The 25,801-nt window shown below is 39.9% G+C and overlaps 1 protein-coding gene across 2 annotated transcripts in view; it reads left to right on the plus strand.

Annotated features, from left to right (window-relative positions):
- CPNE4 (copine 4) overlaps positions 1 to 24,600 on the plus strand; it is a 437,398-nt gene extending 412,798 nt beyond the window's left edge. For both annotated transcript variants that reach the window (XM_056520653.1, XM_056520655.1), the window contains one exon: positions 17,777 to 24,600. In XM_056520653.1, coding sequence (XP_056376628.1) covers positions 17,777 to 17,908 — 132 coding nt within the window. In that variant the 3' untranslated portion in view covers positions 17,909 to 24,600. The remainder of the gene's footprint in view (positions 1 to 17,776) is intronic.
- Positions 24,601 to 25,801: the final 1,201 nt, after the last annotated feature.

The following is a 25,801-nucleotide window of genomic DNA, read 5'->3' on the forward strand; positions in this document are numbered from 1 at the left end:
CAAGTACCTGTCTGGCTTGCCCTGTACTCGTCATTCCCTCCTTACTGGAGCAGACACCCCCCCCTGGCGGTCAGAGGCAGTATCTTGCTGCAGTACTGCTAGCTCTGAAATGGCATCCCCCTCATCTGCCAACTGGGCAAACTTGTTGGGGTGGGCCAGTTCAGTACTAGCCTCCCTGACACTTTTCCCTCTACCCCATTTTCTAACTGTAACCCAGCTAGCTGCCTGACTGTCCTGCACCTCCGTCCCACTATCCTACCCCACCTCTACCCCAGAGGGTACTTGCTCAGTGAGCAGGAGATGCCTCTCTAAGTTATCAATACATCTCAGTGTTGCCAGTTGTTTGTTAATAAATTCCTCCCATTCAGTTGACTGTTACTCAGAAATTGATCCCCAACTGTCACCTAACTTCTATCCCCTATATAGTCATCCCTGCCCCTTCCTGTATTCATCTGTATAAACAGTAATGCTGGGATCCCACATAGTATTTTGGTAAGTTTTTTTTAGCCAAGACAGGAATGAGTCAAAAATACAAAAAAAATAAAATAAATGTGAATATTTCCATTCCATTCCTGGGTGTCCATTCCTGACTAAAAAAAGACCAAAATACTACATGTCGATAGTCCATATGTTCAACCTAAAATGTTCAGCTGCCTGTCACAGGTCACAGGGATACTACTGAAGCCTAGAACTTGATCAGGCGGGGGCCTTGGGGAGTGGAGTTAAGAAACACTGCCCTAAAAATCAAAGGATGCCTTTATTAACTACTTTACTTTTCTACACCCCCAGGGATGTTGACATTGATAACTTAATTGCCATAAACTTCAAGGCTTTCTGACATTAATGCGGTACTCAGCTGAAAACATATTTTTCCCCTATCCAAAGGATAAAAGATAAGATGTTAGTGGGGACCCACGCAATCTCCAGGCTGGCAGCGGCGGCGCCGGAAACTTGCAGCTTCCTCATTTGTGACATCATGCCATGCTCCCTCCATTCATGTCTATGGGAGGGGGCACAACGTCTAGTACATAGCCGTCAGGCCCCCTCCCATAGACGTGAATGGATGGGGCATGTCGGTTGGCATCACCAATCATCGGGCACGGAGCAGAGTTCACTCTGTGCACCGAATGACAGGGGTGGCGCAGAGGAGATTAGACATCTTATCCCCTATCCTTTGAATAAGGCATAAGATGTTTTCAGCGGAATACCCCTTTAACAACTTGTTTTTTTGCTCAAAATCTACCACCTACCCTGTGTAAATGTAAAATACCTGGCGGCTGACCACTAGAATATAGGTCTACCTGAACCATTCTCTTATATTGTCTTCATATGACAACCTCATATCCCATTCTCATATCCATTTCTCATATCCCGTCCTCATATCACAACCTCATATCCTGTCCTCATATCACAACCTCATATCTTGTCCTTAACTTATCCCATCTTCTGGTGGGGCTGAGCTGTGATTAAGAGATTGTATGCTTAAAAAAAAAAGGGTGTAGCTGTGTGGGGGAGTGGCTTGTGGGATGCTACTCATTCACCCGGAGATGAGAAGCTTGTGGAGTAAGGTAGGCTTAGCTGTGATTGATGTTGAAGGACTTGTGATGTGAATGTATAGGGCGAAAATTTTTTCTGCCTTTAGCCAAAACCATAAAGAGAAGTGGTGTTGCTAGCTGGAAGGTCATGGCTTGTGTGAGGGGTTTGTCTTGTGTGAGGGTGTGTGGCTTTTATAAGGGGTGTGGTTTGCAAGCTGGACTGACACACTCACCATGAGATGCAAAGTGGAGCTTGTGGAGTAAGATACTGGAAGACCTAAAGACTTGCATAGGACCAAATGGGGGTGGGATAGGGTTACTTTAACTATCCTATATTTTTAGTTGACATATAATTAACATGCATTCCAAGTTTCATTGAAATATCTCCAGCATACAATCATTCATACACACAACACACAACTCCTGAGTTTCAGGGACAAACAGTGGAAATTCAATGTTGTATATTATCCATAATCCAAAGTCTGCCTCTTTGTGTGCAGATATTTGTGTGCAGAAATAATATCATTTTCATCAGCAGGATTATGGCTTGCTGATCAGCGGGAGGCTACCACTGGGACCCTCCACTGTTTTCTATCTTAAAGAGGCTGTGATATTCTGTGCAGGTACTGCAGCTCAGCTCTATTTACTTGCATTTTTCAGCACAGTTCTGTGCACAGCGGCACTCTCGTACAATTATCAGCCCTTTGGTCCCATGTAGTCTGACCTTACGATAAGCAAATTATGCCTTATCCTAGCATGTCAGTCCATGCTTTAGAATGGGCGATAATCCATATTCAAGGTGATAACACACATAAAAAATGTCACACACTGCTCATATAGGCTTTCCATGTACATAAAGTGCATGATGATGTTCTATTCTCAACACATGAGCACTGAAGCTATTGTCATTGTTGAGTATGGCAGTTTATTGCTGTTTGTTACTAAACTACATGTTTTTCCCATCAATCTGCACCCAATACCCTATAATGAGAATGTAAAAATAAAATTTTAGGAATATTAGCAATAAAAAAAAAAAAAAAAAAAAAAAAAGGAAAATTCCAATTTCGCATAGACACGAGTATTCAGACCCTTTGCTTTGACACTGTTTCTACAACTAGACTGGATTCACTTGTGGTAAATTCAGTTGATTGGATATGATTTAGAATTCTTTGATGGAAGAGGTTTGGAACAACCTGGACTCTTCCTAGAGCTAAAAGTCTGTCTACAGGACTCTCAGACTGTGATAAACAAGATTCTCTGGTCTGATGAAACCAAGACTAAGACGGGGTCCACACTACAGAATTTCTGACCACAATTCTGCTCAGGAATTTCGGTTGGAAATTCCCCTGCTTGAAGGTATCATGTAGCTGAATAGGTTTTCCGTTATCCCATTCATACTGCAGAATTTTCTCTTTTCATCAGCAAATCTGCTCATTGTTCTGACTGAATCCACGCTGCAGACTTTGCTGATCCAAAGGATAGGGGATGAGAGGTCTGATCCGGCACCAGCCGGGCCGGCAGCAGCGGTGTCCGAAATACAGTAGCTTGGAGTTTCCATGTTTGTGATATCACGCCACTCCCCCTCCATTCATGTCTATGGTAGGCCGTCACTTAGCCATCATGCCTCCTCCCATATACATGAATGGAGGGGGCATGGTGGCAGTAGTTGCCAGTCATTCGGCATGGAGCAGAGTTCACTCGATGCACGGATGACTGGGGTGCCGTGCCAGATAGGATAGGGGATAACATGCTTTTTGGCAGAGTACCCCTTTAAAAGTAGGCAGACAATGTCATAGAGCAGCCGTAAATGCTAGCAGAGTGCTTGGGTGTATAGGGAGAGGTATTAGCAGTAGAAAGAGGGAAGTACTTGTACAGAGCACTGGTGAGACCTCACTTGGTGTGCCAGTAGTGGAGACCATATCTCCAGAAGGATATAGGGGGAAATTTATCAAAACCTGTGTAGAGGAAGAGTGGTGCAGTTCCCCATGGCAACCAGTCAGATTGCTTATTTCTTTTTTCACAGGTCTCTTTAAAAATGAAAGAAGCGATCTGATTGGTTGCCATGGGCACCTGCACCACTCTTCCACTGCACAGTTTTTGATAAATCTCCCCCATAGATACTGTGGAGAAAGTTCAAAGAAGAGATAATGATAATCCTTACCAGGAAAGGAAATCTATACTTACCAAGAAAGGTTAAAGGACCTTAACATGTATAACTTGGAAAAAAAAAGATGAGACAGAGGAGAAAGGATAGAAATTCTAAAATACATAATAGAAACAACACTGTAAGGGAGGAGAGTATATTTCAAAGAAAACTGTCAGCTTGTTCTCCCCGCACTACGTTGATCAGTTTGATGCCTACGATGCCCGGATCCATCCCGCCTTTTGGCCGAAATCTTAGATTTTCTATATGTGCTAATTAGGTGCCAACTGGCACATGCAGGGTTACTGGCACTCTGACCTAAGCGCCACTAGTCCCTCCGCCTCTCCCTCTTCATTACAGAGCGGGGAGGAGAGGGAGAGGCGGAGGGAGGAGGGGACCTAATTAGCATATACAGTTAGCACCTAATTAGCATATACAGCATATACAGAAAAATGAAGATTTTGGCCGAACTGCGGGACGGATCCGTGCATGGGAGGCATCAAACTGATCAGTGTCCCCGCACTACCAGCCAGTACAGGTGGTTAGTGCTGGGGGAGATAGCTGACAGTTTTCCTTTAAAAGAAGAAAGAACCTACCACAAGAGGACACTGTTTTAAGTTAGAGGGGCAAAGAGTTAAAGGTAATATCAGGAGAGAGTAGTGGATGCATAGAATAGCTTTCCTGTAGAAGTGGCCCCTACAAATACAGTGAAGGAGTTTAAACATACATGGGATATGCATAAGCATAGCCTTCATATAAGATAGGGCCAGGGAGTATTGATAGTAGTGTTGCTCGCGAATATTCGCAATTCGAATATTATTCGCGAATATCGCATATTCGCGAATTCGCGAATTTCGCGAATATAGCGCTATATATTCGTAATTACGAATATTCTTTTTTTTTTTTTTTTTTTTTTTTTTTTTTTTCTTCACAGTACACATCACAGTGATCATCCCTCTCTGCTTCCAGCTTGTGTGGTGTAAAGAAGGCTGTAATACTACTGTGTGAGACTGCCATGCAAAAATTCGCATATGCGAAAATTAGCATATGCTAATTTTCGCATATACGAATTTTCGCAAATGTAAATTTTGTATATGCTAATTTTCACATGATAATTTTCGCATACGCGAATGTTCGCATATGCGAAAATAAAACGGAAATATAACGAATATGCGAATATTCGCGAATATATGATGAATATTCGTCCATATATTCGCGAATATTCGCGAATTCGAATTTGGCCTATGCCGCTCAACACTAATTGATAGTACTCAGAATATTGAGCAGACTAGATGGGTCAAATGGTTCTCATCTTCCGACACATTCTATGTTTCATGGAACCTTCCTCTAGGAGTTTCATATACCTAGTAATAAATATGTTATTTTAAAAGTACATAACTTTATTAATTTAACCCCCTTAAAGGGGTACTCTGGTGGAAAAATATTTTTTTCTAATCAACTGGTGCCAGAAACTTATACAGATTTGTAATTTACTTTTATTTAAATCCTATCCTTTGTAATCCTTCCAGTACTGCAGTATGCTCCAGAGGAAGTTGTGTAGCTCTTTTAAGTCTGACCACAGTGCTCTCTGCTGACACCATTGTCCATGTCAGGAACAGTCCAGAGCAGGAGAGGTTTGCTATGGGGATTTGTTCCTGCTCAGGACAGTTCCTGACACCAACAGAGGTGTCAGCAGAGAGTACTGTGATCAGACAGAAAATAACTACCTCTGTAGTATACAGCAGCTGATCAGTACTGGAAGGATTCATATTTTTAAATAGAAGTAATTTACAAATCTGTTTATCATTCTGGAGCCAGTTGGTTTAAAAAAATGTGTTTTCCACCAGAGTACCCCTTTAAAGAGTGTCAGTCATCAATGACATAACATCTTGGCGCAGCACATATGCCATAAATCCAGGGAACCAAATCTTCAGGTCTGAAACATGAACATTATTTACAATGGTAAGTGCTGATGTTTGATTTGTTCTCCACTAATACAATTAATCCAGTAAAGTTATGTAGGGTTTCTTTCTTTTTTGAAAAACAACAGACTATATACTTGATAATATACAGTACGTGCCAAATTACAAACTGAGCTCATTAATAAATAAAGCAGCCTTGCCAGGACTGATCTTCTTTAATGTCATACATGTAACCCTTTTGTTACTAGTAAAATCTCATGAATGTACGCCCCAAATTCCCTCTGTGTCCTCATCACTCCTCATCACCCCCATAACCCCTCTCCATACCTCTCCTCATCACTACTATAACCCCCCCGCACCTCTCCTCATCACCCCCATAACCCCCCTGCACCTCTCATCACCACCATAACCCCCCTGCACCTCTCATCATCCCCATAACCCCCTGCACCTCTCATCACCTCCATAACCTCCCCCCCCGCACTTCTTATCACCACCATAAACCCCCCTGCACCTCTCATCACCCCCATAACCCCCCCCCCCCCCGCACCTCTTATCAAAAATTGGCATCGGGGCTCCCAAACCCCCCTCACCCCCATGGCCTGGGCATTTTATAATAAGCAGACCATTTTTTTTGGTGGGGGGCCGACTGCTGAGACGCCCACCGATCACCTTGGTTGAAGTGGTTCTCCAGCTGTTGGAAAGCTAAAACTCCCATTATGTCTGGAGAGCCCCAGGCATTATGGGAGTTGTAGTTCTGTACCAGCTGGAGAGACACAGATTGGACACAGTTTTACCCATCATCACTGCAGAACTTATAAGTGACTACAGCTCTGATGGGACAGTCAGGAGAATACACAATGATATCAGTGACCTGAGTGACGTCTTCTGACTTGAGTGATAACTTCTCTGTTATCTTTTTTACTTCATCTGGTCCAGAGACCAGGTCTTCCTCCAGCTCCATCTTCTCTGCAGTCTCACATCCGGACATCATTGGCTCCTCACTTTGACAGCAGATCCTCATCCTCTGTATGAAGACAGTAATCATTATAACCTTCATAATGCCCCCTCCATAATGCCCCCGCACATCTTATCATCCCCATAACACCCCCCTGCACCTCTTATCACCCCCATAACCCTCCCTGCACCTCTCATAACCCCACCCCTCTGCACCTTTCATCACTCCCTTCACCTCTCATCACCTCCATAACCCCCCACACCTCTCATCACCCCCCCGCACCTCTCATCACCTCCATAACCCCCCACACCTCTTATCATCCCCATATTTTTTTATTACACTTTTAATTTAGCTCCCTTGTCTGAATTCCTCTCAAAGGGAGGGGGTGTGGCATCACTGTGCAGGTCTCCGCCCCCTCCCTCAGTGTGCTGTCTGCTCACATCTCCCCTAGCATTAGCAAAACTACAACTCCAAGCTTGTCCTCAATGACAGTAGTGGGACACAAGCTGACAGTGGGAGGATTTTTCCTCCAGCTGAGAGCCCTGCACTCACAGCTGTCAATCAAGGAAGTGTGTCCATGACGTAGGTGATGATGCATGGACACAGCAGCAAAACTACAACTCCAAGCTTGTCCTCAATGACAGTAGTGGGACACAAGCTGACAGTGGGAGGATTTTTCCTCCAGCTGAGAGCCCTGCACTCACAGCTGTCAATCAAGGAAGTGTGTCCATGACGTAGGTGATGATGCATGGACACAGCAGCAAAACTACAACTCCAAGCTTGTCCTCAATCACAGTAGTGGGACACAAGCTGACAGTGGGAGGATTTTTCCTCCAGCTGAGAGCCCTGCACTCACAGCTGTCAATCAAGGAAGTGTGTCCATGACGTAGGTGATGATGCATGGACACAGCAGGACTAGTATGTGTCCAAGCAAAGCAGGCAGGGGGCAGTTGTTTGATTGTTTTTTTCAGTATGAAATACAGAAAATGTTCTAATGAAAGCAATTGCAAAACCTATTGGTTTACAACATATCAAGTGCCCATTTAAGTATCTAGTTTGATTAAAATACTGAGACAGCACACTACTTCCGTGACAGAATTTGCTTATTCCAATCCAAGGCCATAACATAATTAAATTGGTCATTCTTCAATGAAACAAATCATATCGGATTCAATTAGTCTTCTATTAATATCATGGTACTAGAACCATTGAAGGAGTGAATGGAGAAGGAGGCTGTATCCACTTCTCCTTCAAGAACTCTAATTAAAAATGGTCTTCAAATTAACTTAGTGTATATCTTTTCCCATCCATGATGATTACTGTTTGGTCATGGATAACCTCCTTATATTCACAAGCGATATGTTTGCATTTAATGTTCAATATAATCAGCTATAATGCCTTATCTATAAGAAGGCTGTGAAGTTTACACCAATTAATATGGATGAAAAAATTTTCATTCGTATATCACATATTATTCTTTACGGACTGGAACATAATTTTTATTTATGCAAAATGATTCTCATACAATACAAACATTGACAAGAAGATAGCAATCATTAATTCAGTATGTGGTCTCTAACTTAGTACAGGATATTAAGAAAAAACATTTTCCACTTTGTATAATTTCCTAGTTACACAAAGCATCTTGGCTAAATTTCATGAAAATAGTTTGGAGCTATTTTCACTAGGGCCTCCACCAGACAAACCGAGGGTGATGATGGCTATTTCACTTTAGAAGTTACTGTATATGGAATAAACATAAGAAGTAGAAGTTATATTTTAACAGTGCTTAGTAGTGTCATCCCAGTGTCAGCCCATTGTAAAAGGTATTTAGCAGGGGATATTTAGCAGCCATTATAAATGGAGTTTCTCATCTAATAAATGTTATTCATTCAAATGTCTGGCGGGGATTCAGGACAGGTTACATAAGGGGGATATAAAGAATGTTCTATTCAGAAGAAATAGTGGAGACCCCCATTCTGGACTGGAGATTGTAAAAGTAAAACTAAATAACCAAACAGTCCTCTAAGTTATATAGAAAAAATAAAAAAATATTTACAATAATATAAAATAAATGTATTATTGAAGGATTTAGAATTATTGTGATGACAGACCACTGGGCCCTTGTGGTCAATTCAATCACCGATAAATAACGTATAGCGTAAGCAAAAAAGAAACAATACTTATGCAGATAAAAATAAAATCATATAACAATGCAAATAGACTAAAGAATATACTATTGCACAAAGTTCTCTGCATTTAGGATAATCAACAGATGGTGGCTGTTACAATGTACTCCCAAAGTTTTTAGGGATTATTTTTTGGTGCTGTACACCACTCACCAGTAGAGTGCTACAGGTCCCCAGTGGAGGACTAAATGTCTCGTAATGCCCGAATACAGTGGGATGTTGCATGCGGCTCTGTGCTACAGTCGGCCGCATGTAACAATGGAGTTAAGATGCACCATGGTCTCCGGTCTGTTGTTTAATGGGGAGCCCATCCTTATCCAGGACCGGGACATGTCTCTGGAATGCATGTTGCACGTTGTAAGTGTAATAATGGTATATTGTTAAGGACATAGAAAATTTCTTTAAAAGCAGGATGCATTTCATGGCGTGGCAACCTTTTCTTCAGCAGCGAATATATAGGGGGAGATTTATCAAAACCCTTGTGGAGGAAAAGTCAACCACTTGCCCATAGCAACCAATCAGATTACTTCATTATGAAAAGGGCCTCTCAAAAATGAAATGGTCGACTTTTCCTCTACACAGGTTTTAATCAATCTCCCCATAGTATTTATCCGCTGCTGAAGAAAAGGTTGCCATGCCCTGAAACATGTCCAGCAGTTAACATCACATCACTATCATTAACAATATAGCACTATTATACTTACTTAAGGTGGTATTCCAGGCAAAAACATTTTATCACCTATCCAAAGGATATGGGATAAGATGTCTGATCATGGGGGGCCCGCTGCTAAGACCTTCTGCGATCTCCCTGCAGCGGACCCCCCCCCCCCCCCCCCCCCCCGATCAGACATCGTATCCCCTATCCTCTGGATAGGGGATAGAATGTTTTTGCCCTGAATACCCCTTTAAGGCAGTGATACCAGGGAGCTCTAGCAATGTTTTTCTCAGACATGACGGCTGCATGACAGACAACAAAGTTATGGCTCCACTCCCCTCCTCAACCTCTATTTAGGCCTTTCAGCAGTATTGATAGCTCAGGACCACTAACAGGCTTTAAAGTAGTAAAATTAAAAAGAACAGGTCTCAACTCTAACCTCTGTGACATTAATAACTGCAACCCATTTTGAGATGCTCCAAAAGGTCACAAAGAAATCTGCTTTCAATATGATTCAGATTAAAGTGGATCTGTTGACTGGCATTACCTTTTGATGACTTAGAGAGGCATCAATACTGCAATTTAATAGCTTGTGGACTGTGTTGACCTTGTTTGTTTTCCCATATGATGCAAAGGGACGTCCGTCTAATGAAATCAATACTGTGGTTGTGAGGTCTGAACTGGCTATATCCAGCAATACCTTTTCTGCTGTTTAAAAAAGTATTAGAGGTTTTATGAGATTTTTAATTGATGGCCTATCCTTAGGAAAGACCTTCAATATCTGAAGAGCCCCTTCCATCAGCTGTTTGCAAGAGTTGTGACAACCCTAATACACAGAGAACAGAGAAGGAAATAGACAGCTCTGTACATTGTGCAGTGCCAGACAGGGTTACCACAGCTTAGGCTCTTTTCACACTATATGTTGCTTCGTTTTAAAGACCCGTTACAATGTCCCGTTAAAAAAAAAACTTTAAAAACATGCGTTAAAAAATCCCATTTAAGTCTATGGGATTTTTTGATTATTCGTTATCACCCGTTATAGCCCGTTATGAATAATGGTGTGATTTCTGACGGGAGAAGAAACGTTACATGCACTAATTTTTCTCCTGTCACAAATAATGTCCGTTTTTCATAACAGCCTATAACTGGTATTAAAGCATAATCAAAAAATCCCATAGACTTGAATGGGATTCTTTAAGAGACGTTTTTAAGGGTTTTCTTCACGGGACATTGTATCGGGTCTTTAAAACGGAGCAACATATAGTGTGAAAGGAGCTTTAGCTTTCATAGAAGTGAATGATAGCTGATTTCCAGTAACCCAGAATGATCACAACACAATGTACAAAGCCTCCTACTTCCATCTCTCCTATCAACAAAAAAAAGTGCAGAAAACCCTTTGATTCTAAACATTGTATTGTAACCAGATGAGTGTAAGTAGAGGGTATATGCTGTACTATCTGATGTACACTATATGAATAAAAGTCTCGAAACAATACATTCTCTATCCATAGGCATTAATATGGTGATGGTCCCTCTTTGCAGTTATAAAGTTTCCACTCTTTTGGGAGTACGTTCTACAAGATTCTGGAGTTCATCTGGGAGTCTTTTCTTATTCATTTAGAAGAGCATTTGTGAGTCAGACATTGATATTAAAGGGGTACTTTTTTTTTTTTAAATCAACTGGTGTCAGAAAATTAAACAGATTTGTAAATTACTTCTATTTAAAAATCTTAATCCTTCCAGTACTTATCAACTGCTGTATAATACAAAGGAAGTTAATTTCTTTTTTTAATTTCTTTTCTGTCTGACCACAGTGCTCTCTGCTGATACCTCTGTCCATGTCAGGAACTGTCCAGAGCAGGGGAGGTTTGCTATGGGGATTTGCTTCTGCTCTGTAGAGTTTCTGACATGGACAGAGGTGTCAGCAGAGAGCACTTTGGTTAGACAAAAAATAAATTAAAAAAGAAAAGAACTTCCTGTGGAGCATACAGCAGCTGTTAAATATTGAAAGGATTAAGATTTTTAAATAGAAGTAATTTACAAATCTGTTTAACTTTGTGGCACCAGTCGATTTAAGTGTTAAGCTTATCAGGCTGTATTTGTGCGAGGGGCTGGAACATTTCCTCCCCTAAACTACTAGGTGGGGCATATAGGTGTTTTGGGTGGGGGGTAGGTGTATAAAATGCCCCCTGCTCTTACTGGCGGGGCGTATGTGACGTTTTTTCGGATACAGCCTTGTGTTTTGGTGGACGCTATTGGTCGGAAGTGCAGGGTTTGAATCTCCCGCCACTGTTTGAAGCCCTGACACCCGCTTCCCCTCTTGGAATCACCAGGGAGAAGCTGCGATAACCGAGTGAGGTAGGGCCTTGGCACCCGCCGGCTCTGCCTGCAGCGCTGCAGGATCTGGGAGCCGGGCGGTTGTGCAAGGCGGGTGCTGGACAAATACCAGATGGCCATCGACTGCATGGAGCATTTGCATAGTTGGCCAGTCCGGGGGCTGCAGGCCGGTCCACAGCTGCAGGCGGTGAGGGTTTGTGCCCTGCGATACGCTCATTTACTAGGGATGGATGTGCCGCAGGCCCGGTTTGTTGCTGTGCGCGTTCAGCCTGGCTGTTGCCATTCTGCCTCCTCCGGCACAGCCGGTTCAGTACCTCATCAACAGCCCTCGGGTGGGCTCAGTCAGGGAGACGTCAGTGGGGGAGGGATGTTGGGTAGCGGGGGGGCATATGGTTGAGGGCTGGGGTGACTATATCGGGCCTCAGTGTGCCGGCATCAGGCTCTCAGCTGAACCAATGTGATGTGCTACATCAGCAGTGGGGTAGCTCCTAGTGCTATCTAAAGGTCAAAGTATGTGTTGTTTATGTGGCTAAGTAAAAATGTTCAGCTTCATGTTTATATACACGCCCCCATATTGGCGATCGTAGTAGTCATTTCAGGTACACGCTCGTAGTTTGGCAAGGTGCTTATGCTTTTAGTGGGTTTTTGGTGCATATGGTCATAGTAGTTACATACAGTGAACACTCATAGTATTTAGATATAGTACATACGGTCACAGTTTTCATAGTTTTTATGCAGTGTGTACAGTTATAGTGTTCTATACGGTACATATGCTCATAGTGTTATATGCAGTACATGCAGTTATAATGTTGTATACAGTTCATACACTCATAGTATTATATGCAGTACATTCACGTATAGTGTTGTATACAGTACATACGCTCATTGTATTATATACAGTACGTACAGTTATAGTGTGGTATACAGTTCATACACTCATAGTGTTATATGCAGTGCGTACAGTTAGTGTTGTATGCAGTACATACAATCACAGTGTTATATGCACTGCTTACGGTTATAGTGTTGCATGCAGTTCATACACTCATGGTGTTATATGCGGTGCGTATGGTTATAGTGTTGTATGCAGTACATATGCTCATAGTGTTATATGCAGTGCGTACAGGTAAAGTGTTGTATGCAGTACATAAGCTTATAGTGTTACATGTAGTGCGTACAGTTATGCATTCGTCCCTCAACATACGATGGTAATTCGTTCCAAATGAACCATCGTTTGTTGAAACCATCGCATGTTGAGGGATCCGTGCAATGTTAAATATAGGAAGGTATGCTCACCTGTCCCCGCCGCTCCGGACCGTCACCGCTGCCCTGGATGTCGCCGTTCATCGCTGTCGCCGCGTCCCTGTGGGGTCCCCGCTGCTCCAGAGCATCTCCGCTGCTCGGGATCGTCGTTCCTTATCGCCGTCATCACGTCGCTACGCACGCCGCTCCTATTGGATCACAGGAAGGCATGCGCGGTGACGTGATGACAACGATGGAGAGTGACGGCGATGCAGGGGATCTCAAAGAGGACGGTCTGGAGCGCCGGGGACATGTAAGTGATCGTCACCGGACCACGCGGGGCACTGTAAACTGCTATCCAGTGGCAGCTGAAGCAGTCTGCGCTGCCGGATAGCCGTTTATGCGATGGCCCCGACATACAAAAGCATCGTATATTGATGCTGCCTTCAACATGCGATGGCCTCTGAAAGGCCATGGTATGTTGAAATTATCGTATGTCGGGGCCATCGTAGGTCGGGGGGTCACTGTAGTGTCGTATACTATAAGCTCATAGTGTTACATGCAGTGCGTAGTTATAGTGTTATGTAGTATACACGCTCATAGTGTTAAATGCAGCGTGTACAGTTATAGTGTTGTATACAGTTCATACTCTCACAATGTTATATGCAGTGCGTACAGTCATAGTGTTGCATACAGTACATACGCTCATAGGGTTCTATGCAGTGCTTACAGTTATAGTGTTGTATATAGTTCATACTCTCATAGTGTCATATGCAGTGCATACAGTTATAGTGTTGTATACAGGACACACGCTCATAGTGTTGCATGCAGAGCGTACAGTTATAGCGTTGTATATAGTACATACGCATAGTGTTATATGCAGTTCATACGGTTATTGTGTTATATGCAGTGCATGCTGTATCGTATTTATTTGGTTGCAGTACATACGATTATATTTATATGCATTTATCTATATGTTGCATAGCTCTCATAGCATTTATAAGGTGTATACATTTTCATGGTAGCATTTACAGTGCGTAAACATTGTGCGTAAACATTAATTTGATTAATTTTTCATGCGTTAGTGTTTACAGTGCATATACCTTTTTTAGACACATTATAGTGTATGCAGTGCATATCCGTTCATAGCATTTTGGGCGCATACGTTCTTTGCATTAGTAATTATACGTCTGTTGCGGTCAGTGCGTATGCGTTTCATAGCATTTGTAGTGTTTAATCTTGATAGCATTTTCAGTGGGTATAGGTGTTGTGTTTACAATAGGTACATATGATAACGGTTTATAATGTGTAGGTGATAACGTTTTGTTTCGTAGCTTTTACTGTATTATGTCATAGCGTTTATGTTCATGCCCTCATGGCATTTATACTGTTCATACACGCTTGACATCTATACTGTTTATACGCTCATGGCAGCTATACTGTTGAAACACCCATGGCATTCATATCGTGCATACGCTCATGGCATTATACTGTTCATAGACGATCATGACATTTCTACTGGTTATACGCTCATGGCATCCATACTGTTATACGCTCGTGGCTTTCATTGTGCATATACTCATGGCATTTATACTGTTTTTACGCTCATAGTGTTTATACTGTTCATACGCTCATGGCATTTATTATGTTCATACACTTGTGGTGTTTTTATACTTTTCACACGTTCATGGCACTTATAATATACTTACGCTCAGGGCAGGTATACGGTTCATATTCTTATAGCATTTATACTGTCCATACGCTCTCAGTATTTATACTGTTCAAACGTTTATGGCATTTATACTATTCATACGCTCATGATATTTATACTATTCATACATTCATAATATTTATACTGTTCATACGCTCATAGTATTCATACTATTCATTTGCTCGTCGCCTCTATACTGTTTATATGCTTGTGGTGGTTTACTTTTCAAAGGCTCATGGGGGGAGATTTATCAAAACCTGGCCAGAGGAAAAGTTGCCCAGTTGCCCATAGCAACCAATCAGATTGCTTCTTTCATTTTGCAGAGGCCTTGTTAAAAATGAAAGAAGAAATCTGATTGGTTGCCATGGGCAACTGGGCAACTTTTCCTCTGCACAGGTTTTGATAAATCTCCCCCATGGCATTTATACTTTTCTTACACTCATGACATTTACACTTCTTATACGCTCATGGCATTTATACTGTTCATTAGCCCACAGTATTTATACTGTTCACCCGCTCATGGCAATTTGTCATTTGTAATCACATGCTCATGGCACTGATACTGTTTATACGCTCATTTATACTGTCCTTATGCTCATAGCAATTATACTGACCATACGCTTTTGACACTCATACTGTCATATGCTCATGGGATATATATTGTTCACATGCTCGTGGCATCTATACTGTTTATACACTCTTGTCATTTATACTGGTCAGATACTTTTATACTGTTCACGTTCATGATAGTCATACTGTTCATACGATCATGGTATTCACACTGTTCATACGCCTTTGTTGTTCTTACATTCATAGCATTCATGCTGCACTCTTGGCGTTTTGTTCTGCGCATGCGCTCATGCGTTGGGTTCAGATGCTCAGGGCATTTATATTGCTCATGGCATTTATATAGTTTTATGCGCTCATAGTATTGCAGTTGTTTTCCCATCATACCTGCAATGTCTGCAGGGAGTTGCACTGCGTAGTTGTTGTTACTGACACGCATTCAGAGCAACAGCATCATGGCACACAGGTGGTCGTATTCCCTTCATTCCAGAGCAACAGCATCACAACACATAGGTGGTTCTATACCCTTCATACCTGCCACATCTGCAGGGGGATACACTGCATAGTTGTGGTTACTGACACGTCTTCAGAGCAACAACATCACAATGCATAGGTGGATGCATACCCTTCGTACTTGCCACATCTGCAGGGGGATGCACTGCGCAGTTGTTGTTACTGACACAGATTCAGAGCAACAGCATCATGGCACACAGGTGGTTGTATTCCCTTCATTCCTGCCACACCTGCAGTGGGATGCACTGCATAGTTATTGTTACTGACATGCTTTCAGAGAAATTGTTTCATGACACACAGGTAGTTGCAAAAAAAAAAAAAAAAAAACAATGGTTATGCAAGTCCTGTCCTGTCTACAGGCATGATGGTTGCGAAAAGACCTGGCATGTCTACAGGCATGGTGGTTCTCGAAAAGAGCTACAGGTACGAGGGTTACGCAAGGAACTGTCACGTCTACAGGCACGATGGCAATGAAGGCATTTGTCACTTGCGGCGGAACGTCATCCCTGAGACCAGGTTTGAAGCAGTTTAAGGTGTGGTTTAGTGTCCAGGAAAGGGGTTATTCGAGTGTAGTTGATGGAACGTAGGACCTATCAGGTCAATACGCACAATGTTTACTCACAGACCTGGCCCGTCTACAGACTTGATGGTTATGTAAGGATCGGTCACCTGCAGCGGGCCATTACTCCTGAGACCATTTGTTTTGTAGTTGGCTGTTGGTACAGTTCGGGCCGGTACAGTTCGGATAGTCTTCAGGTTAGTTTCTCGAGCCTAGTTCTGGTTACAGGTAATATGGTGATCATGGTCAAGGTCTGTCATGTGGTCTGGTTACTTGTGTGTCAGTTGGTTAACAGTTTGTGTTTTTTGGCCTCTTAATCACAGGGACTTGGGCTTTTGTTAAGGTTTAATGTTTTCCATTCCGGTATGTGTAACGTTTGTGACACAAGCACGAGTTTGAAGCCCCGAGCACAAAAAAATTGTTTTCCACCGTAGTACCCCTTTAAATTAAAGGACCGGGCTCACAATCTCTGTTCTAGTTGAATCTAGAGGTGCTTTGTGTGGGCTAGTCAAGTTCTTCCACTTCAAACTCACCCAACTATGCCTTTACAGACCTTGTTTTTTACACTGGTGTTCTTGCTGGAACAGAAACTGTCCAAACACAAAAATAGAAACATACAAACATCTTAGTATGCTGAAGCATTACTGAGACAAAAGGGCCTAGCCCAAACTCTGATAACAGCCCTATAACATCACCCCTCCTCCATCAAACTTTACAGTTGGCAATGTGCAGGGCAGTACACGGTCCTTGTGAAGATAGGTGCATTCTATACGTAGTAGATTGTTGCCCTCTGTAGGTCACTTCCCCCGTAGATAGTTTTCCCCTGTAGGCAGTAGCAGCCTCCTATAAGTAGTAGATAGTTGCCCCCAGTATGTAGTAGCAGCCTCTTAGAAGTAGTAGATAGTTGACCCCTGTATGGAATGTAGTACCAGCCCATTATAAGTATTAGATAGTTGCCACCTGTATGTAGTAGCAGTCTCCCATAAGTAATAGATGGTTGCCCCCTATATGTAGTAGCAGGCTTCTATAAGTAGTACATAGTTGCCCCCTGTATGGAATGTAGTACCAGCCCCTTTTAAGTAGTAGATAGTTGTTGCCCTCTGTAGGTAGGACCCCTTGTACATCATAGCCCCCTCTGTGTAGTAGATCATATTAGCATACCCTCACCCCCCCCCCCCACTGTGAGGATGGAAGGCGTCTTTTTACATATCACGTTGTGTAGTCTTGTGTCATAATGACTATGTGTGGTTGTAAACTACAGTAGGAGCAAATTTCTTTAGCCATGTGTGTTCTTAAACTTATTTATTAAATAAACATTAGGGTAAAATGTTATGTTATGTTTTACTGTTCCTCCACCCCTCACTCACACCCACATACTGTAAAATCTGAGTGGATGGCTGGGTTAAAAATGCAAAAGAATGATTTTTTTTCCCTCTATTTTTTCCCTATAGGCTTCTCCAGCTGCTCTGGCAAAAAGTGTTTTGGCTGAAGTTCCAAACCAAGTTGTGGACTATTACAATGGCAAAGGGATCAAACCAAAATGTGCATCTGAATATGAGTCTTCCAGGACATTAGGACCTTGAACTGCTCTGCACACTTATTCAGTGTCTCAAAATAACAATAATAATCAACATAATAACCATATATAGCACGTTTTAGTGATTTTTAAACTTACCAACATATTTTTTTCATGCATGTATTGCTGAAGGCTTGGATCAGCATAGCAGTTGTATTGTTAAAGACTTTTTATGGAAACAAAAAAAGTACAGCATGTTGTCTCAAAAAAATGGTAATTGTTTCTGTTTTTTATACAGATTTGTTGAAATTTTGCTATATTTCTTATATTTACACTTTAAAAAACCTTTTGAAATATATCATGAAAGCTCATAGACACTACACAGTTTTATCTGCTGGGAAACAAACCTTTTCTCTGTTAGACTGTAAGTTTATGGTGTTTTGCATGTCAGAAATATAATTCCGGGTTTACAGATTCTAGTAAATTACCTCTTGATACAAGTGGCCGACTTTACATTTTGTAGCCATTTTTCAAAGTACAGGAATATGGCATTTTGTAAAAGGAATCGATATTTATAATGGCAAGTCTAGACAGATTTTTAATATGCTAAACCCATTATTATTTCCATAGCTGTATAATCTAATGAATATAACATTGTAACACAGATTATTAGATTTAGATAGTCACAACAAATGAAAGCATTTCAAGGTATAGCTCTGTTCTGTAGCAAATGCATTCTGATAGCCCCGAGGTTGGTAGACATTGTATCCTATAAGTTCGTCCTCTTGTACACCTACATTTTCATCTTGTTTTAAGTGTTTTTCTTGGAAATACTCTAAAAGCACATTGTAGCATAGCAGACTATGTACTATTTGAAATAAAATGTCTGTACCAGACAAAAAGCACGAGATGAAAATATTAATATTGTAAATTGTAGTTTACAACCATAAAAGCAAACAGTTTATTTTATGATGATCCTTACGTAGCACTCAAAATGTAGGTGCATTTTGTTATATTTGCATCATATATTTATGTACAGTAACAGTACATTCAGATACTATTTACAGTATGTGTAGTAGACAGCATACATAAATAAGACAAAGGTTTGTTTTTTTACTCTAGGGTTTTTAGATACCTTGACAGAGATTCCCCAGAATACAATAGTTTTGTGAGATAGTTATCAGGGTTACACATGGTTTTATAGCTGCTCATTCTACTTAATGGTCCCCCAGAACAGGTATAAGGGTGGTTACCCTTTTACCTCTGGTGAGGTTCAGGCACAACTTGTTATTGGAATGTGAGGAACATAGGGAAATCTAGGATTTACCCATCATCATCATGTTCCCCAGAAGACAAAAGCTTATTTATATCTTATAGGTATCAAGATTGGACATATGTGGTATCACATATTAAAGTATGAAAATGTTTGTATTGGGTTATATCTCATCAATAAAAACTGCACAATTTTAGTTTTAAATGTCTAGTATAAATGTCCTAAAAAGGCACGACTTTTGTGGCATCCTGCTGTATGCAGTAAGCCATAATACCCAATGACTGGAGAACATCTCTTTGACAATAAGAAATCACTGCTCAGACTGGCCAATAATGGTCCTTCGGAGGTGGTATCATAGCAATTACCATTTACCACTGGTGAGCATTATAATTCACCTGTAATGGAAATAAAGGGATATTTTAGAACCCTCTGCACCAGTATGGCACATGAGTAAGTTTAGGATTTGCCCCATCATTAGGATGAACTGCAGGATTTAGCTAGCATGTGTTATAGATGAAAATCTCAAAGACATGTGTTCTCGATTCTTGTGATGTTTCTATCTATCATTAATCAGTCTTTAAATATACTAACGTAATATGATTAAACTTATATACTATGCCAGGCGCCACTCACACAGTCAAGAAACATTCTACTTACCATTTCTTTTACTATATTGAGGTTTTCTGTGGAAGTACTCCTGAATACAGAATACTATTGTGTTCTCTTTATGACATATTGTTGGTATTTTCCCAATCCAGAAATGATTGTAAAGCCATATGAGAAGGCATTTACACACACAAAAAGAGAAAATATTACCTTGCCTTACTTGGCTTTTTATTTGTCAACAAATTGTTGACCGTTTAAAGAATACCCTTTGCCATTTATGAATATATTATATAAGTTATGCAATTGTAGCACAATTAATGCTATTTAACTTGTACATTATTGCCCTACTTGGAAAGTACCCTAGAGGTTACCAATTTTGTGATATCCCTGTAACATACCCCTCTAAAGTGGTCATTCATTGGCATGGGCATCCGTGAATGATTTCTATCATACCTGTATGTCAAATACTGCATCGATACAGAGCATTTGTCCAAACAAACCTGAAAGGGAACTTTTTTTATACTCCCACAGCTCACAAATGAGTTTTGATTTTTGACATTTGTTCTACAGTAATACAGTTTATTTTCATACCTGTCAGAATTTTGTCATGTCATTTATTATACTCCTGAATGGACCTGGTGTCTCCCGATCTTAAAGATTTACCAGCTGTCAACAAGCTCTTGTGATTGTTTCTTCTAAGTAGGAATATAAAGGACATGTGATGTAAATTGTATGGAGCTCTGTGCATCTTGTATTTGCTGTACTTTGGCATGCTGAATTTTTATGTTTGATATTAATATTGCACAATTTTAGGCTTTTCTACTATGTTGCTCCAGATTTCTAAGCTATATATATATATGTAGTGTTATTTCCTGTGGAGGACTATGCAGAGGGCAGCTGGTAACTGACAATAATGGGTACGACTGTGTAAGCACTTTTATATATCAAAATTAAAGTAAATCAAATAGATGTGTTATCTTTTTGTTTAATGGAAACTTGTTGTAGAGACTGTGTTAAAGTTTACAATGCCTGTAATGAAAACCTAGACAATGTAACATAGAAAATGTAATGCAACACCCCTTATGAAGCAACTGAGCTTGAAATATTCAAGTCATAACACCCCCCATTCCAGAACAAGAGAGCCCAGATCTTGTAAAAGATGTATGACTCTCAGGCCAATACCCCACCCTGTTTGCAAAAAAAATAGCCATTGTTGTAAGGAAAGTGAAGTTGAAACTGAAGCTTTATACCAAACTTAAATGGGCATTCTCATTAAAACAAATTTTTACTATTGCACTCCTTATGGTAAATAAAAGATCTTTCTAATATACTTTGTTTTAAAAAAAATGAAGTTTTCTATGTTTTATTTGTGTTTAAAAAAAAAGTTGCCACTAGGTGTCTTCCTATTTGTCCGGAGCACATTTACCCCCATCTTTTGCACAGACTTTGGACTTCTGCTGGCCCGGCAGAAGTCCAAACACAGGAAATGCAGTCTAGAGTGCTGAGGGGGATGTGTACAGCCTTATCCAATCACAGCTCCTCTCACACTTAACTGCCACTTGCTGTTGGTTGTAGAGTAAGGGAGGAATTTCTCCCCTGTATGGCTTCAGAAGATGTCACAGCCTGCTTGGTAACGCCCCTTCCCAGTCTGTGAACCTGAACCTGAGGCTCAGCAGAAAATACAGAGCATTAGCACAGTAGAAAACAAAAAAAAAGTCAGGGGGTGGGTTATCATGATGGGGGAAGTGAACTAGGAGGATCATATAATTTATCAAGTTAATGAGAGGTACTCTTTAAATTAAGGCCTCTGTGGTCCCTTAAAGGGGCATTTAATGATTACATTTTACAATACTGTTCTATTAAAAAAACCTGAAATATTGATTTGAAATTATTTTAAGAAATGCTTGTGTCTAGATATTACTATTACACATTTGTTATGGGGCTCCCTGTTCTTTTGATTTGCTCCCAGAGCATTCACCAATACTTATTGACCGGCTTGCCCAATAGCAAGAGTCACTCTGCTGCATGTGTACAAGGTGTGAGCACCAACTTTGACACTTTTTGTGGACATTTCGCTGTAATATCTACACACAAAATGCTATTTTTACATGGTTTCCATTGAGAGATTGTTATAGTTTGGGTTATCTGAGAAATTTACTTTTGCTTACGTTTTATTTAGTTTTAAAATGGGAGTTTTATGTTTAACATTCTACAGCTACTCTAGTTTTCTATTATAAAGTTGTTGTTTTTTATCATTGTTTAAGTCATTGATTAGGGATAAGACACACAAGCTGTTTATTCATTTAACTCTTAATTTTTAACACAGTAGGTGGCTTAAAAACTATAACACAATTCTACAAGAAAACATAACTTACCCAGTTTTTGAGAAACAGTAAGCTATGTAAGTGAAGTAACTTTGCTACCCTGGCTTCACAGTGAAAGTCTTTTCGCAGGCTGCTATCATTCTTCTATTGACTGGTGTGCTACCTTTGTACACACATTGAAGATTAGTACTTGTTTAGGATTTACTTTGTTTTTCCCTCTATATCATAAAGCAATCTCATCCATTGGTTTGTTTTTGTTTTTTTGAAGAAAAAAATATTTTTATACCATTTTTGTGCGTAATTTCTTCAGGTTGTTAGACTAAATTACAGGAGCTAAAGCAAGCAATAGTTTTCTGTTGTAAATAAGCAGTGTGCAGCATGAGGCTAGATGTCTTGTCCTGTTAGTTTCTGATGATTGCCTATACTTACTATCCATTAGGACAAAGGTCTTCAACACTGTTTTAGCGAAATCATTATTATTAGCTAAAAGATTGTAGTCCAAATCTCCAAAGAAGGTTTGAACCGCATAGCAACAAATAATAATAGTCTATCAAAAAGTTTAAACAGTATCACAGCTCAGACTCAGTTACAGGCTCAAATTACAGATCCCTGTTGTATGGAAGTGTATAATTTAGATATAGCGATCTTCAATACTCATACATCACTATACTATTAACTAATAGTATGCATACTAGAATGGTACACTATATGAACAGCCCATTGTATGCCACTGGTTTTATACAGATACATGCAGACTTATATAGAATCGGTTGGAAAAAAATATTTTGGCATATTACACTGCATGCCATTTCATAAAAGTATTTTGTCCCAGAAGCTTTGGAAGAATAGTTTGCCACAGCATGCCAATGGCTCGGAACAGTAAGTACTCTGTGTGCTGCTGTACAGGCTGTTTGCATGCAGCCTGTAAAGTAGCCCACAGAAATTAGTATGTAGGAAAAGCTGGCCATTAATAGTGCATACTATTCACTGCATTTGTCTACTAGGGACCAGGGACCAACATGCAAGGTACCTGGGACTGGGGCTATACAAGGCTCATGTAGCAACTCATTTGAAAACATGGCACTTAATGCTGTAGACGACATAGGAAAACAAGCAAACACAAAATGTTACGCTACCATGATAAAAGTAAATTGAAACAGGATTTGAGACTCTGTAGACATTTTGTTCTTCAGATGAGCTATATCTCTCAGTCTGTGAGACTTTGTGGTCTGGCAGTAAAAACTAAAATAGAGGCCAACAGCAGACAGCTCAAACTTTTAAGCTCTTTCGTATCTTGGTACCTTTAATGTAAAAACTTGTCATCTAAATTGATTTAGAAGACTTTTAAAATGTTTAATTATAAAATATGGCCTAAAAACCTAACTTATTCCAGTGGCTTACCAAAGAGTTTGTTACGTTTGTATATATGGCAAATACTAAAATTCACAAAACTTCGTTGGCTTGAACCATCCTAATTGCCTCTGCATGAAATGGTCTTTAGTCATAGGAACCAACATGAAATCATCTTTATTTATTTTTTTACAGACATTGGGAAAAAAAGAAACACGTACTCTTATTGGTACTACAGAAAACTGTCTCACTAAGCCTGATATTCAATTTACCCATAGCATGTGTAGTGGGCTGAAATGCTTTAGATCAGAAAAGCTATTCTTCCAAAAGTCCATTACTAAGGCGACAAGGATTTGTAAAATCTGAAGAAAGGATGGAGAGTAAGAGTAATGTAATATATATAGATATCTACTGTTCTAAATGTGCAGCGTATCCATTGTCATTTTAAGTCTTACAACTGTAATGCACATAGAAAACCAGCACAACTATATTAAAAAGCCCTGCATGCAAAAAAAATAAAAGTGTATAATGGTTTAGCATGTTGGTTATTGCATTAATTAGTACTTTAGCCAAGTGCATTGCATTGCCAAATGAATGAAACCTATTCTATGAGAAAGGAACATATCTGTACAAAGTGACTTTTAAACTGCACCTTGATAATATTTTGGACTAGAACTAGGGCCAGCAAGTTTACAATTTCTTCTGGATTTAAGTTGGTCCTTATAGGTTCTCGACTCCTTTATTCCTTGTTTAGGATCCCTCTGAATGTACCGCAGTATGTTGTCAAGTTAAGTGAACAACAAATTTGTATCCTCTTTTTGTGGTTTTGATCCAGTTACATTTTGCATGAAACAATACCTTGATAAATTCTGGCATGGAATATTGTGTGAGGTTACTGAACTGCCTATGCTTTTCTTGTAAATAAAACCTATAAAATGAGAAGAGAGCAGATGTATGAATATATGTAAGAATTCTATTATACGATGTGTCATTGGCTTGAGTCCTTGTCTCAGGCGGACACTGGATCTTTCGTTTTCTATTTTTATTTTATTTTTGAGAATTTATGTAAGGAATCTTCATTTCAATAGGGTGGCTGTAAAAGCACATTTGAAGATAATGTACAATTTTGGGGATGATATAATACTGTGATAAACAAAGATTTACAATAATTTTACATTGTTGGATTTTATGAATAAATTAAGCGCCTGTAAACTTGCTGGTATTGTGTTTTTTATTCATTTTAGTATATTTAGTATAATTGCTTAGGTTAGCTTATGTAAACCCTTTCGCTATTTGACCATGTCAAAAAAGACCATGAAATAACAAGATCAGACTTCCTCATACAAGAAGCCCTCATACAAATTCATTTTTTTTAAAGCTTTTCTACCATGTTGTTTCAGATTTCTAAGCTTTATTATTTCCTGTGGAGGACTATGCAGAGGGCATCTAGTAACTAAAAATAACGGGTACGACTTTGCAAGCACTTTTATAAATCTAAAGACTTAAAGTAAACCAAATGAATGTGCTATCTTTTTGTTTAAAGGAGATCAAGCGATTTTACCATATATATAATGCTTAGCAACATGTTATATATGGTAAAATCTTTATCCTCACCTTAGCCGGGGGACATTTTGACCCCCAGGGATGGTGAGGATATGAAGTTTGTATGTTTTTTTTTTTTTTTTTTTTTTTTTTTTAAGAGCTGAAGAATGAGCTCTCGAATCACCCAAAGTGCAAGAAAAAGTGCAATTGTGTTACACTAAAAAAAAAAAAAATGTCTATCGCAATCCTTTCTCCTACAGGAGAGAGCCCCCCCCAACAAACCTTATGAAGTTTGTAAGTTACCCCCATGGCCCCGTAAGTAGTCCCCTGGGCAGGGAACTATACTTACCTAGACATACATTTACATCAAATGTCATTAAGGGGTTAAGATCTACTTAAATTACATATGCTAAACCATTTCCTTGGTTTTCCATTGGATTTTCACATCTTTAACTGTACTATTGATTTCATACCCATACCGGCTCAGCAATTTGATTCTGCAGTCATGTGACATGTGAAACTTCACTCCCTCTGTATTTTCTTTTTTTTAACCAGCAGTGCTTAGGAGAGGCAGCACGTGAAATGGACTAACATCACAGGTTTACAGTCCACTATCATGGAGACATATAGGTCTTCAAAGATGCTGTAGTGAAAAAGCATTAGAACGTTAAATCAAGACAATTTAAATTATTTAATTTTTTTTGTTTACATTTTAAATGTATTATGTGTATCCAAAAAAAAAAAGAAAAAAGGTGTACATATCCATTAGCATCCCAAAAAATACAGGTGCTAAAGTGAATCATAAAAATCATAAAAATTAGTGATGAGCGGCATAGGCCATATTCGAATTCGCAATATTTCGAAT

This window comes from Hyla sarda, chromosome 5, assembly GCF_029499605.1.
Source record: "Hyla sarda isolate aHylSar1 chromosome 5, aHylSar1.hap1, whole genome shotgun sequence".
NCBI lineage: Eukaryota > Metazoa > Chordata > Amphibia > Anura > Hylidae > Hyla > Hyla sarda.